Source organism: Parastagonospora nodorum, assembly GCF_000146915.1.
Source record: "Parastagonospora nodorum SN15 chromosome Unknown scaffold_12, whole genome shotgun sequence".
In the NCBI taxonomy this organism is placed as follows: Eukaryota; Fungi; Ascomycota; class Dothideomycetes; order Pleosporales; family Phaeosphaeriaceae; genus Parastagonospora; species Parastagonospora nodorum.
Window position 1 is genome coordinate 90,716 of NW_001884560.1, and position 14,150 is coordinate 104,865.

At 50.7% G+C, this 14,150-nt stretch overlaps 6 protein-coding genes across 6 annotated transcripts; 3 read left to right on the forward strand and 3 right to left on the reverse strand.

Moving 5' to 3' along the window:
- Window positions 1–239: 239 nt before the first annotated feature.
- SNOG_07910 (hypothetical protein) lies at window positions 240–1,025 on the forward strand (the record flags this gene model as incomplete). The annotated part of the gene is made up of 1 exon (XM_001798184.1): window positions 240–1,025. One exon carries the CDS (start codon window positions 240–242, stop codon window positions 1,023–1,025), a length of 786 nt encoding a protein of 261 aa, XP_001798236.1.
- A 1,784-nt stretch (window positions 1,026–2,809) lies between these two features.
- On the forward strand, window positions 2,810–4,002 carry SNOG_07911 (hypothetical protein; the record flags this gene model as incomplete). Its single annotated transcript, XM_001798185.1, has 3 exons — window positions 2,810–2,978; window positions 3,022–3,309; window positions 3,359–4,002. 3 exons carry the CDS (start codon window positions 2,810–2,812, stop codon window positions 4,000–4,002), a joined length of 1,101 nt encoding a protein of 366 aa, XP_001798237.1.
- Window positions 4,003–4,893: 891 nt separating this feature from the next.
- On the reverse strand, window positions 4,894–5,632 carry SNOG_07912 (hypothetical protein; the record flags this gene model as incomplete). The annotated part of the gene is made up of 2 exons (XM_001798186.1): window positions 4,894–5,171; window positions 5,227–5,632. 2 exons carry the CDS (start codon window positions 5,630–5,632, stop codon window positions 4,894–4,896), a joined length of 684 nt encoding a protein of 227 aa, XP_001798238.1.
- Window positions 5,633–7,250: 1,618 nt separating this feature from the next.
- Window positions 7,251–8,554, reverse strand: SNOG_07913 (hypothetical protein; the record flags this gene model as incomplete). The annotated part of the gene is made up of 3 exons (XM_001798187.1): window positions 7,251–7,431; window positions 7,479–8,258; window positions 8,418–8,554. The coding sequence occupies 3 exons, from the start codon at window positions 8,552–8,554 to the stop codon at window positions 7,251–7,253; spliced, it is 1,098 nt and encodes a 365-aa protein (XP_001798239.1).
- Window positions 8,555–10,603: 2,049 nt separating this feature from the next.
- On the reverse strand, window positions 10,604–11,955 carry SNOG_07914 (hypothetical protein; the record flags this gene model as incomplete). The annotated part of the gene is made up of 5 exons (XM_001798188.1): window positions 10,604–10,688; window positions 10,739–10,775; window positions 10,837–11,522; window positions 11,668–11,782; window positions 11,838–11,955. 5 exons carry the CDS (start codon window positions 11,953–11,955, stop codon window positions 10,604–10,606), a joined length of 1,041 nt encoding a protein of 346 aa, XP_001798240.1.
- A 222-nt stretch (window positions 11,956–12,177) lies between these two features.
- SNOG_07915 (hypothetical protein) lies at window positions 12,178–12,870 on the forward strand (the record flags this gene model as incomplete). Its single annotated transcript, XM_001798189.1, has 3 exons — window positions 12,178–12,320; window positions 12,370–12,454; window positions 12,510–12,870. 3 exons carry the CDS (start codon window positions 12,178–12,180, stop codon window positions 12,846–12,848), a joined length of 567 nt encoding a protein of 188 aa, XP_001798241.1. The 3' UTR covers window positions 12,849–12,870.
- Between the last annotated feature and the right edge of the window lie 1,280 nt (window positions 12,871–14,150).

Genomic DNA, 14,150 nt, shown 5'->3' on the forward strand with positions numbered 1-14,150 from the left:
GTTCCGCTACCCCTCAGTTACCGGCAGCAACGTTGTAGGAAGTCTTCTTCACACTGCCACAATAACTTTCCAAAATGGCATTTGCAGTATACTTGGTCGTTTTGTTCGCCACTATCGTAGCAATCGTCAAGTTATACGCCTTTGTCCGGCAGATATGTCCTGTCGCAGTCAACTACCACTTTACACGTCGTTGCAATAAGACTTGTGGCTTTTGCTTCCATACTGCCACTACCTCACACATGGAAGACTTGGACAAAGCTAAGGAAGGACTTGCACTTCTGAAGCAGGCTGGCATGCGTAAAATCAACTTTGCAGGCGGAGAACCCTTCCTGTATGCGCACTTCCTCGGCGAGACAATCGACTTCTGCAAAACGAAACTGCACCTCGAATCGGTCTCGATAGTCACCAATGGCAGTCTCGTTACAGAGAAGTTCTTGGAGATGCACGGCTGTAACATCGATATCTTGGCTGTGTCCTGCGATTCGTTCGACGAAGCTACAAATATCAAGATTGGTCGAGGATCTGGAGATCAGGTGCAACAACTGTACAAAATCTCGTCATGGTGCAAGCAGTACGGCATCAAATTCAAGATCAATACGGTCGTGTGTCTGCTCAACCACATGGAGGATTTGAACAAGCATATCAATGCTCTCCAGCCATTTCGATGGAAGTGCTTTCAAGTATTGATCGTCAAAGGCGAGAACGACTCAGGCGACACCCGTCGCGATGCCCGAAAGTTTGTGATAACGGACCAACAATACCAAGAATTTTGTGCAAGGCACAATCAACAGGCTTCTTTGGTAGAAGAACCAAATCACCTCATGGCGAAATCTTACCTTATACTCGACGAATATATGAGATTCTTAGATCGTGACGGTCGTCAGCCATCCAAATCTATACTGCAAATCGGAGTACAGAAAGCCCTCGAAAGTGTATATTGGGACAAGGATGCGTTTAGGAAGCGTGGAGGGGTATACGACTGGAGTAGGGTCGATAAAACTACGCCTACGAATCTTGACTGGTGAGAATGCCTGGGGGCTAATGTTGCAGTCGCATTTGCTATGAAGACTGCTGGTGATGAGTACCAAAACTTAGAATAGTTACTCATCTTTGGGAAAGTTTTGGACTAGCGTTACATGAGCAAATTTGCCAATCAATACATGAAGGTCAAACTTACAAGCCCATTTTCTCTGGAAAGATTAAAAAGTTTTCGTCCTCGCTCATCTGGCGTTAGAGCAATGCGCAAGCCGAAGATTTCCACTGCTAATGGTGGAGTGTCTGGTACCCAACAAGTTGTCGTTTCGCCTCCTTAACCTCAATACCGCTAAAGACACTCCACTCGTATTACACTTAGGTAGTCTTTCTACCCGATCATATGTCCACGACCTCCGATGCATTTCGAACGTCGCTAGCGAGCGAGCGTAAAGACGCGTCGAATCGCGCTTTGAATCTCTAGGCGACCTTAATTATGAATCAATTTTTTTACTTCTTACTCCCTTGTGTATCCGGCTACCTATTCGGACACCATTTGTCACCGAAGAACACGCCTCTTTGAAGCTACCTAGGAAAAGCGCCCTGTCTCGGGTGCTTTAAAGTTTCAATCTCACCAAACATCGCTGCAAAAGAAGGCTTAAACTGACTCCTAGGCATGGTCTCAAGCGGCTGCAATTCTGTCGGCTATGGCGAGGGTTTCCGTTGGCACAGCGCACGCTTAGAAAGATTTCAAATGAGTGCGCTATTCAGAAGGGTTCTGGGCACCAAGAAGAGTGCGGTTTTCGTTTCAGATGGGCGAATTAGAAGAAAAATATGATCATGGAGGCCTCTGCATCGCGTTGACTAGCCCAGATAGTGTGGGCTTCTATATGTATGTATGTATGTGAAGAACAAAGTCGCGCAGGAGGTGGAATTAAATACCCAGGTAGCTTTGTACTCGTCGATTGCCGGTTCAACCATGATAACAGGTCATAAAATAACGGCTGTCTACATGCTTTATTCATGCGAACCAAATCAGACTGTGAGACGTAAATTGTCTAATGTGACAGATTCACTGTTAAGTCGGCAACGCAAAACTTGCTTGAAAACGCCTACGTTACATGACCATGGTATCCTACAAACTTAGGTTTCTCGGTCTGGCCTTCTGAAGCAATGCACAGTGCTGAGTGAGTCGAAACGCTATAGCCGCGGCAGTGGCCTAATTTTACTTTGACAGTCACTCCGGGAGGGTGGCACTCGCTGACAAGGAGGCAGGTTCGACCGTGGTCTCACGTTTATGTCATGTGATTGCTGAAGTAGACGGACAAAGAACATAAATGAAGTTATTGTGCTCGGCCACGCAGACTCGGCGATTTGAGTATCAGCCGATCAACATGGAAATTGAAAATACTGATGATGAAATCGTTTGTTCTATAAAACAGGGGCCAAGAAATGTTGAAGATCATCATGGTTGCGGTGATGTGATCGGATGTCGGAAAACCTATCCGGGGGTCCTAGCAATTGATCCATGCAAGGACACGGAATCACCGACCACGCTAACCACACTAACCACGCTAACCACTACCAGTATGCCTTGATAATCAAACTACAAATCCGAATTGCGAGGATATCAGGCTTGGCTAAAACATACATTGCATACCCTAGTAATCGGAGTAGCATTCATCCACGTTCTGTGATAGGGACATGCGCTGACAAACCTGTGGAAGGCTTCCGCAGGGTGAATACTGAAGGACAAATGTGTATATAAAATGCCCGTACCACAGCGTTGTCGTGAGTTACCTATTCAACAGTCGTTACCGAATATCTTCTCATCACGATGCTCTTCAAAATTCCGCTGGCCACTCTTGGCTTTATAGCCTCAATCATACAAAGGACAGCCGGTCAGTCGCTTGACAGCTTGCAAGTTGAGACACGTTCTTTGGAACAAATCTACGCAGCAGCGAAGTCAGAGGGACAACCGCTGAAAGTCTACTTTGGCGGAAGCTGTACGTATACTGCGTTTTTTAACAAAGAGGCGACAGTTAACAGGTGTGATAGCTTCCACTGCCAGCGACAACGTCGTTGCTGCATTCAACGCGCAGTTTCCGGACATCAAGATCGACCAGACGACCGGCTTTTCCAAGTACCTGGACGCTCAGATTGACCGAGCTTACGCAGTAGGCAAGCCGTTCGTTGATGTCGCAATTCTGCAGACGGTTCAAGACTATACACGCTGGAACTCGCAGGCCAGGCTGTTGAAATACAAGCCTCCCACCTTTGGTGACATCAGCAACGAGCTGAAGGATCTAGAAGGCGCTTACATCCCTGTCAGCATTTGTAAGGCACTGTTCTCGGAAAGTGACAAGCATCGCCCTGACTTTCGTAGACCAGTTCGGCCCGTTTTATTATGACTCTGCCAAGGTCCCAGTGGATCGTATCCCCAAAACGTATCTTGACGTTTTGGACCCGTATTGGAAAGGCAAAATGGCACTCGTCTACCCCAACGACGATGATGGCGTCTTGCACCTGTTCTCACTCATCATCGGCCGGTACGGATTCCAGTGGCTCGAGCGTTTGAAAGAGCAAGATATCCAGTGGGTCCGGGGTGCCAATGCCGCCGCCACTGCGATTGTAGACGGCATCAAGAACGGAAATTCTTCCCGCCTGTTGACGTTCACTGCCCTGAGCTTCTCGCCAGAGGCGCCAACCTTCCAGGTCCGTCAACCCGAAGCACCCGAGCAATTCATGTCGTGGGGCCAGTTGCTCGGCATCTTCTCGAGCACCAAAGCACCGGAGAGCGCGAAGTTATTCGCCTCCTGGATGGTGAGCAAGGAATGGCAAGGAAAGTCCGCCGCCACCAGACCAACAATCCTCGAGTCCCTCAACGCGCAATCTGGACATGGAATTACAGCAAACAACACCCAGATTACAAAGTACATTTCTTTCATGCACGATAGAGAGACCGTGGAGTGGTGGAGGTTTCAGGTTGAGTCAATTCTTGGGCTTGCGAAAGGCGAGTATCCTTTGTGAAGGAAGTCTCACAAGAGACCCCCAAGGTTCTTGGCTTACATGCAATCTTACACGGACCATAGTTTTAAGTTCTAAGTGGACCTTATCATTGTTGTTTGTTGTACAAGCTTGAGGGGCGGATGCAATACATGTGCTGGAGTATGTAGCACATTGTGATCAAAATTTGAAAAGGATAATGTGGTCTTTGTGGGTTCATATGCCCTGTGCATGTCAGGAGATGTGCTATCAGTAAATGCCAATTCCATTCTGGTGGAACGAAACCGCACTTATCGCTCCGAATCTATACAACAACCATTGTAGCTTGACGAATGCCTGTTTTCGTGCCAGCCTACGGCCGTGGAGATCAGTCCTTGCAGGTTCATGCACTATCGAATTCCTGACGCCGTATCCTCTACATCTCAAATATCGCATCGTTTCCTCCATTCTCTTCCTCAGTCAAATTATTGCGGTACTGGTAAGTGGTACTTTCACAATCACAACTTTGCAGCCACCGTCTTGTCAGACGGGACGTTCGAAATTGTTTCGAAGCGAAGATGGTATTCGATAGTCAATTGAGGCTATGCTGGGTACCTCAGTGCATCGCTAATATACAAAACGTTCTGCCATTGATTAATCAGTATTCCAGATCCTTACCCATCTAAAGGTCTTGCTCATCTTGAAATCTGTCCAGAAACAACCAGGGCTCGTCCAAAACACGAAGATATCATTTAGCCATTCCATTGTTCGCCTCAAGAACCGCTGCCACCAGACCGTCTGTCGCGAGGGGAGGAAGACGAGCCACCGCCACGAGGCGAAGACGCTGGGACACCACTGTGAGGTGAAGACGTCTGCCCGCGGCCACGAGGGGACGACCCACAGGCTGGACCGCGAGGCGAACTACCGAAACTTGGGTTATGGGGAGAGCTGCCGAGTTCTTGACCACGTGGGGAGCTTCCAAAGCCCTGTCCCTGAGGAGACGACCATATTGGTGCCGCGACGACGAGGGGTGAACGGTGCGCCTAGAACTGGCGTCTGGTCGCGGGAGCCGTTACCGCTGAACGAGCCTGGTCCTATGAGGTTGACTTCAGTGGAATTCAGGAGACGGATGTGATTTGACTTACCCATGCGAGATGGAGACATGGCTGTATCGAAGGGACTCGGGTCTTGGCCTTCGTACTCCTCGTCGAGATCTGACAAAGTTAGTGATGCCCGATCGTCAAGAATTGTTGGTATTGGATGACTGACCCTCCATGATCTCCTCCTCGTTGCCGACTGACTCGTGGCGGGCAACTCGATCGCGTTCCTCCTGCTCAATGCCACGGAACTGGTCATGGAAAGGGTCACCTCGAGCCCTCTCCATGGACTTCCTGTTGGCCATGCTCGTAATAACTCGGGCCCTGTCTCCCTGGACTCGGTACACAGGGAAGCCGGCGTCAAAGTCGTACCGAGCCTCTCCCTGAGTACAACGAACCCACTGATAGGGCGGTTGCAGTCCCCTGTGGTTGACGACGTACTGGGCCTGGTCGGGGTTGTTCCACAATGACTGTGTCCAGTAAGCGTTTTTGGCGGATGAGCCGTCGCCGCGATTTCGAGGATCAGTCGAACGCGAGCCCCTGAGTTGATTAGCCAGAGTCTCCTGCTTATGGTGCATACTTACGACTTACTTGCTCGATCCAGGCGAGTTGTGACCAGGGCCTTTTCCGGAACCGCCACCGGGGGGAGGGGGAGGAGGGGGAGCTGCGACAGCAGACATCTTGCAACGATATATAAGATGCTGAATGGAAGGTGTAGCAGTAAGCAGTGGTTGTATAAGAAACAGTGTTGTCGTTCAATTACTTGAGTTCAACTGCTGGTTGAGGATTTGTCTTGACAAATTTAACTGATCAATTGATGCCTTTGATAGAGTGGGGAGTCCAATAGCAAGCCCAGAGACTCGATTTATCCCAAGAGGCAAGCGGCAAAGCGGCAGCGAAAGTCACAGGGATTAGGCCGCAGCAAACGCAGTGAGTGTGCCTTCACCTTGTCTTCCATAGTGCGGTATCGCGAGGGAATGACGCGTGGCCATAGTGATAGACTTTTCAAAAAGCCGCAGTCGACTGACTAGAAACCTAAGAGAGGAATTACAAAACGACAGGACGTATTTGAAGAAGGAGTTGAAAATACTCGGTGAGTTGCGAATATCCCCTGAGTGCTCCTCGAGGAGGGGCCGCAAGGACTCGCCTCGAGAGCGAAGCAAAGGACGAATTGACTGAGCAATGACTACTAGAAAAGGGATAGAGCACTTGTATATATACATATGATAGTAGTGCTCGTTGTAAAGCTGATTATACAACGGCTATTGCGTCTAGTATGCTAGCAAACCAACGATCTCGACAGATCGTCCAGGGAAACACTACGTACCATAGTCATTCGGGACGTCACACACGTTGCTCTAAAGCAGAACAAAAATTTTGCATCTACCCAGCTGCTTTTATGTCGCAAAGTATACACGCAGGAGACATGGGCAATCACGAAAGGATGCTTGCGTAAACATAATCGTGGGAAACTAGCGGCAGTAGCAAAGATGATAAGAAATGCGCAAACTGGGCCACGAGTGGAAGCTACCGGTCATCTCTCAGACTCGAGCTGATAACTACCACATCTACAGATCACAGCATAGCTCCTGGGGAATTCTCAATCCGGAGTCGCTGATCCTGGAGGGTCTCATCAACATCCAAGAATGAGCGTGAACGCACAGAAGACTCAAAAGAGTTGGCAGCAAGCAGTCATCGGGAGGGTCAGCGTAAACAGACCATCATCAAGCTTTCACTTCGACCAAGCATCGAATATGTCACATCGATGTAAAATCACCAAAACATCACAAATATCGATTAAGTCTAATTCTGAGATCAAATTTCATTCGCAAACACGCATAACTAATCACATGTTAAGCAGTTGTTGTCTAACATTATAAGCCTTTCCCCGAGGACCCTTCTGCGCCTGAGCACCTGCGTAACTCGGAAATCCAACAAGACCAGGACCAAACAACCGTAGCAAAAGGTCAGAAAAGGGGTAAAATCAAACAAAAGAACAGCAACCACTAGGGCCCCTGACGTCAAAGCCAAAACTGTCTTTGTTTATGTGTGGAAAGAGAGAATGTAGAAGTCATTTCGACCTTCACAATAGCACCATGTTTGCCGTAGCACCTGGAGGTGCAGTCGCACAGCGCTGAGTACGTCAGTCAGTATGAAGATCGAAAGTAACGGTGCACATGTCAACTCACGGTGTACTTAGTTCTTCTTTGTCACGACGCCCTTAGCGATAGTGACGTTCATGGCGAGATCCAACTTGTACTCGTTGTTGCAGAGGCCAAAAGCATCTTGGCACCCATCCTCGCAGTACTCGGCAGTGTCTCCGCAGTAGTTCCAGCGCGAGCAGCAGTTACCGAACTGCGAGCCTTCGCACGACAAGCTGTGTTGTCGTCAGCATGGTTCTTGAAAGTGAAATGAGAAACTTACCCGTTCTTGGCACCACAGAGCCCGTTGTTTGATACGTTGGGAAGACGTGCAGGGACAGTAAGTCTCTCGGGTATAGTGCAGGTGCTGTTTCGGGGGACGGTGTCGCAGTGTTCGGGAGATGAGCCGCACCAGCCAAAACGAGAACAGCAGTCGCCGAAGGGGCTTCCTTCACACTTGTAGCCGGTGGATCCGCCGCAGGTACCATTTGGAGAGATATAAATTGGCTTGGGAGCAGCGAGTACGGCCGACTCAGATGCAATGGGAGAGGGAGCAACAGGCGCTGGTACGACTGGTGCGGGAACCGTCGGTGTACTGTTGTCAGGTTCATTCTTCCAGTCGTAGGTAGGCTGTCCAGCGCCATGTGTGCAAGTCGTGACCATGATATCCGAATCGAGATCGCAAGCGTAGCTCGGCTCACCAGGCCAAGCGCCATGCTTATCGTAGACTTTGCTGCATACGCCATGTTCGCAGCTGGCATTAGGACAGTTGAACTTAGCTGGCGTTTCAAGCGTGATCCCACCATCCTTGAGTGGACAGTACTTTGGGTCCTTGTAACCAACATTTGCATCGCAGTCAATGTAACTCATGTCATACCAGATGGATCGTTTAGCCGGGTCGAGCGTGTATTCGACCTGCAGGATGCCTGCAGGTTGATGTTCGTAGTAAGGAACATCGCGAATTTTGAGCGAAACACCACCACCCCATCCTCGGGTGTCAAGCATTGCGTGGGAAGAGTTGCTGTTTGCAAACACCTCGTAGTGGTTTTCGTCGCCGCTGGGACTATGGACAAATTAGTATCAATGACATGAAGCTTTGGTAGAAGACTGGTGGTCGCCAATGAGCAAGCTGAGTAGCAGCCAGTCTGACAAATGACATTGCTGCAGGAAAGCAAAGTGATGGTTTTTTTGAACTACCAATGAAATTGAAGACACAACGTACAGGTTGGACTTTTCCGGGCCCACAACCCAGTAAAACAATGCGTATGGACACTTGTTGACGAAGTGGACCTGCCTATCTGCTACAGCCACCTGTAAAAAGGCAGCCAGCGCAGCGAGAGCAGTAGCAGTGAGTACCATGGTGTCGAATGGAGATAGATATAAATGAGGGTGTTTCAAGAAGAAGACTGGAGATATACAAGCCGTCAACAGGTGACGGAACGTGTATAGACGAATGCACGCAGTCACTCAGGCCACTGGACGGCAAACAAGTCTGTAGTCCAAAGAAGGTAGGCCGCAGTTTGCATGGAATGGATAGCAAGACGACCACGACGAGCTCACCGGACAAGAGATAATGGATACTTATGGTCGGACTCTACTTTCTGGGTCTCCTAATCTCGGCTCATGTACTTCGGCAATTGACTGCTCAATCTAGTAAAACTCATGCAGAATAACAAGGTCAGTATGCTCGATAAACCAATAGTGCTAAACTTAGAGATCGCGTGTATTGCACCACTGTGCTGGTGACGTGTTTCACTCATCAATCCTGCACCTATACGAGGCTAAGGCGAGTCGAGTATCCGAACCGTATGGGCATCATGTGCAGGCCATGTCGCTAGTTCCTGAGATATTTTCCCTCCGCAGTCATTTGTTCAGACCCATATCTGCCAACAACCTTTAAAAATTCCGCATTCATGACGGTGGAGTGTCCCATGCATGTCTCTCCCAACGGTTGATGCGTCCAATGAGTCTCTATAGGCGATCCTCAGCGGTTACTTGTCGAGAGGTCACAAGTAAGTAAAATGAGGCATATGTATCCAAGAAAATAGACTGATATGTATATCAATCGAAAGCCACAGCTCGTAGTGTTCTGAATCAAGAACTCTTCTTTCGACGCTTCCTCACCGCATTGGAGTATTAACTGAGTTATTCTTCCGGCGTGAGAATCGTGCAAAGAAGTACTTCTTCAACCTGGCCCTCTCGGCTTCCTACCTCCGGATAGATGAATAATTGATTCGCATTAACTTAGTGTACCGTTTTCCTACATCCTCAACGCCATTCCGAGCTTTTACTACTGCACGCATAGAAGTCCGATACCACGATTTTGGCACCACATGGTATGCATGCATCAACATCCAGTTCTTCACCCTCAATACGAACTCGAGCTTCTCCGGGCCGCTCCGCGACTACTACAGCTACGGAAGTCCGAACCACAAAATCGCCATGTTTTCATCACGTGGAGACCGCGGAGCATCCGATTCTTGCTCCGTTTGATCCTTGAGGAACAAAACCTTTGCTTTCGCATCCGTTGAAAGTGACTTTTAACACAGTGTAGTCCGCAAGTCACCCTCAACCCCAAAGCAAACCACAAGTAACTCTTCAAAAAGGTCCCATATCAACAACAAAGGACTCAGCTCATTCCAAGATACCTGGCCAGCAACCACTTACACTGACCCACAACTATTCTCGCTTTCCCATGCGCACTCTTCTATGCGCGCACGCTACCCTTACCCCGACTCCCACTTCACTCCGCCCCACCGACACATCCCCACTCACCCAACTCCGGCATTCCACCACACATGCCGGCGCTAGCACCCAGACCCTAACATCAAAAGAGCGAGTAATGTACGAGGAACCGGACGTTAGCTTCGGGCACCGGCATTTCACGCGCTAGGAAGCAAGCGTACCATGAAATGCACGCGGTGAGACTATTGAATAGTGTCTGCAAGCAGGAAAAAATTATGTGCAGCAAGCATGCACTGCTCAGGAGGGCGGCAATACAAACACTTTCAAGTTACTTTTGCCATGTAAACTAGAATGAGCTCATTGCACGTGCAAAATCCGCAGCTGATTTTCCCAAGTTCCCGTATTCAAAGCAAAAGTGCATGTGATGTCACTCAGAATCACTCGAGGTTCAGAAAAGCCGGCCATATTCCCAAACGCCGTGATATTTTCGTTTCTATGACTTTGTATATGAAAGACTGGGGTATGTGAGACAGGAAAAACGAAATCGACTCGCAATTCACAATTTGTGCTCTCGCGTGCTTGATGCTCCCGTGTAATCACCCTGAACTCCATCCATGCTCGCTAATGCCGAAATTCAATAACGCAATGTAACCTTCCGAGGCACACCTTGTCGCCTACTCTGTTCCCAACGATGCCAGTTCATTTACTCTTTTGATAGGCTCCCTATGCCGCGGGCAGCTTGGAACGGTCGCCTCCACGTCGAATCCAGTCCTCCTTGATAATCTTGTTTGCTTGAGCATGCATCAATCTATGAGAGTTAACATTCGCAATGTGGCATAATAGCGTGACTCGACTTACTTGTACGCGGTTCGGATGGTACCATCACTGACTTCGACTACATGGGAGAAGTTCCAATTAGCAACGGCTTACAGCCAACTCGTGCAAGGGCGACTTACCTGCCAGCCCGATTTCCTTGGGCGTCTTTGGCGTTCCCATCAGATGCGAGACAAGATAGAGCACAGCCCCAGCAATGGAAAGAGGAGATCGGCCTGCAGCGATGCCATGTTCTGTGACCGTTCGGGCGCATTCCTCCGCGACCAGCTGTATGTAAGTCTCGAGGCCCAACTTGTTGCAGGCACGGGGCATGAGGTTCTCGGCACTTGTTGTGACACCGGTCTGGAAGTTGGTCGTATCGTGCAGAAGATTACTCGATGCAGTGCCAACTTTCTGGTTCTTCTGCAAGAATGCCTCGAGAGCCTTGAAAGTCCTGCCAACCTCTTTCTTGCTGACGTTGGTCATCTTGAAAATCTCTCTGAAGCTTCGTTGTTGGCCGTGGTTGCGGCAGGCAATGAAGATACAGCCAGCGATAATGGCATCCTGCGATTTGCCTTTGAAGAGCTTCGCGTCGTCCGTGACTCGGAACAGTAGTTTTGCCGTCTCTGCGGTGGGTTTCGAGATATTCTGCGAGTCGCACAGCGTCGCAATCTGGCTGTATGCAGCTTGCAAGCTCTTGTTCGCCTTGTCGTGGTTGGACTTGTTATGCGCTCGCGACAGCTCTCGTACACGAAGTCCTCCGTCTCCGAAACCGATCTCGGTCGAGAGTTGGGAACCATCTGTACTGTTGTCAACGATGTTCTCATGTCTTTGAAGGCACAGGTAGACATACGGAGAAGAGGGTTAGCTGCATCTCCAATACGCGACGGGTCATCGTTGCCCTGATCGTCGTTGGAAAAGGTTCTACGCAGTGTGAGCATGCTACATCGCAGGTGGTACGAGATGCAGTGTACCTCCATTCACTCCTGGTGTCTATGGCGCGCTCTCCCAGGACTCGACCACAGCTGCCACAGACCGTGTCGCCGGAGCTGAACTCTTCGACGAGGTTTGGAGGCATCTCGCGGCAATCTGCAAGCGGCATTAGAGACGGGTGCGACGACCAGGGCCTGGAAGTCTATCTCACCCGGGCACATCATAGTCACGTTGAGGTCCTCGCGCCACTCCTCTTCCTCTTTGGTGAGGCTGGGGGCTTCATAGACCTCGCCAGGCGAGAGGAGGCGGCCGTCTGGAGCGAACGACATGGTGGGCAGCAGCTGGTTGGCAAGGGTCAGTATGCGGCGGTCACGCAAGGTATCGTTTCTCGTTTCTCGTTTTATCGTTTAGATCGCAAGTTTAGCTAAGGAGCGAACGTCCAACACCAGTGAGCGTGCGTCGTGGGCAGACACAGCGAGCGAGTGTGTGGTGGAGGAGTGGTGAGACAAAGCGTGGTCGAAGAAGCTGAAGGCACCGACCGGTGCCAAGCCATGGGGTTTGGCGCTAGTCCTTTTACGACGGGCGGCTCATCGTCGGCTTTGTGGAAAAACCACAGCATCACTCTGAAGCTCCCATCGTCAGCTCCCACCCCGTCTACATCAACACCATGCTTGCGCAATCCATCAGGGCCTCGGTACGACCTTCACGCCGCACCTCTGCAGCTGCTTACTGACCCGCCACAGCGCCAGGCGTTCGCACGCGTCGCCCGGCAGCAGACTGCCTCCGTCACCCGCCGCACCTTCATCACTCCCACGGCCGTTCGCTCAGGTGAGGCATCCCAATTGCGCACCCTGCGACAGTACTGACCCAATTGGTGCTCCAGCCGATCTGGTACAGGACCTGTACCTCCGCGAGCTCAAGGCCTACAAGGTCCCGCAAGTCAAGGCCTCGGACGCCGAGGGCTCTGTCCAGAAGTTCAGCATCCCGCCCACGCCCACATCTCCCGAGGAGTCGGACATTGCGAGTGAGCTCAAGTCGTACGAGACGCAGCAGGTCGAGGTTGAGGGCGCTTCAAGCGAGGAGGGCGCGGCGCTGCCGGCAGAGGACTGGTTCGAGGAGGAGGAAGAGTCGACCACCACTGCCGCTCACTAAGCGGAGCGACGCTGGATTGAGACCTCTGTATCAAAATACTAGCGATTGTGTCAATATCGAACAGCAATAGACAACTGCGGTTCTCTAGACCATCTGGGCGAGCCAAATCACGTGACACAACATGATTTTTTACACGTGGTCGCACAGTAACCAAGACGCGCATGCAGAGTTTGAATGGCTGATCTCATTATGTGTATCATGTAGATTGGGGTGCAGCCAAGCATGCGTCCCTGTTGCAGCAGCAGTTCACGGGTGTCTGCTCCCCAGGTAGACCTGGTCGGAGAACAGGGGGATCCCGAGGGTCCAACTTGCGCAATGAATCAACGCAGATACGTGCCCCGATAATTGGCCCTTCTCCTGCCGATTCTCGACCGATATCAGCAGGTCGCAATGTACGGGGCTACTCGGCATGTCGTACCGACCTAGTGTGCAGACTACACATGATACATGATGCTGAAGGTCGCTTTCAGCGCCATGCATCACGAGTAGGCCCAAGTGCAGCCAATTTGGAGTGTTGTACAGCGAGTCAGCATGTGAGAGTCGCAATTTGCACTTGTGAAGTTCAGGATTCAGGACGCAGCACAATCGATTGTCGGGAGACCGGACGACAACGAGCGCACCAGTCGAGGGCTTCGCCATCATTGGCTGGCTCTTGCTGCAGGCAGGTAGAGGCTGAGAAGCGGAGATTCGGCTCTCGATGCAGGCTGCATCCACCATGCACATGGGATATCTAGCGCGTATTGGAACATCGTTGGGACATCTGGCGTCCACTTGGCCCAGAAAATTGCTCACTTTCACGGCCCTCGACTGGATTGCGCTTTCTCGGAGAAAATGTCAAGCGGCAAGAACCCGCAGCGAGGGCAGGCATCATCTCCGTGATAACAATCGGCGCTTTAGTTAAGTGTCTGGGATGTGGACAAGGTGTAAACAGGAACAGGAACAGGAACAGGAACAGGAACAGGAAATTGCAGTGTCCGCGTCGCCAGAAATCAAGGCTCTGCGCTCTGGGTCCACCGTCGCAGCAGATTAGCAAGCGATTTGCACGAGCCACACTCTATGCAAAGCACGGCGATGGGCAGAGGCCCTGCGCTGCAGAGTTCCGAATGGCGTCAAGTCTGGCATCGCACCTGACGCCGCCATCCATGAGACCTGAAGGGCTTTTGTCGCCGCCGCGTGCCAGTGGCGACGCAGAAAATAGCAGCACCGGGCAGGCTGTACGCGATTCGCGAGGTACATAGACAAGGCGGCCGTTTTAATGTCTATATTAAACCCTTCTAGCGATCTGCGGCGGCAGGTGCCATCCCTGCTAGCCCTCATTCATCCACAGCGGTCCTGCGGGCGTTCAAGTAATATGCCATGCTGCCCCAGAGCT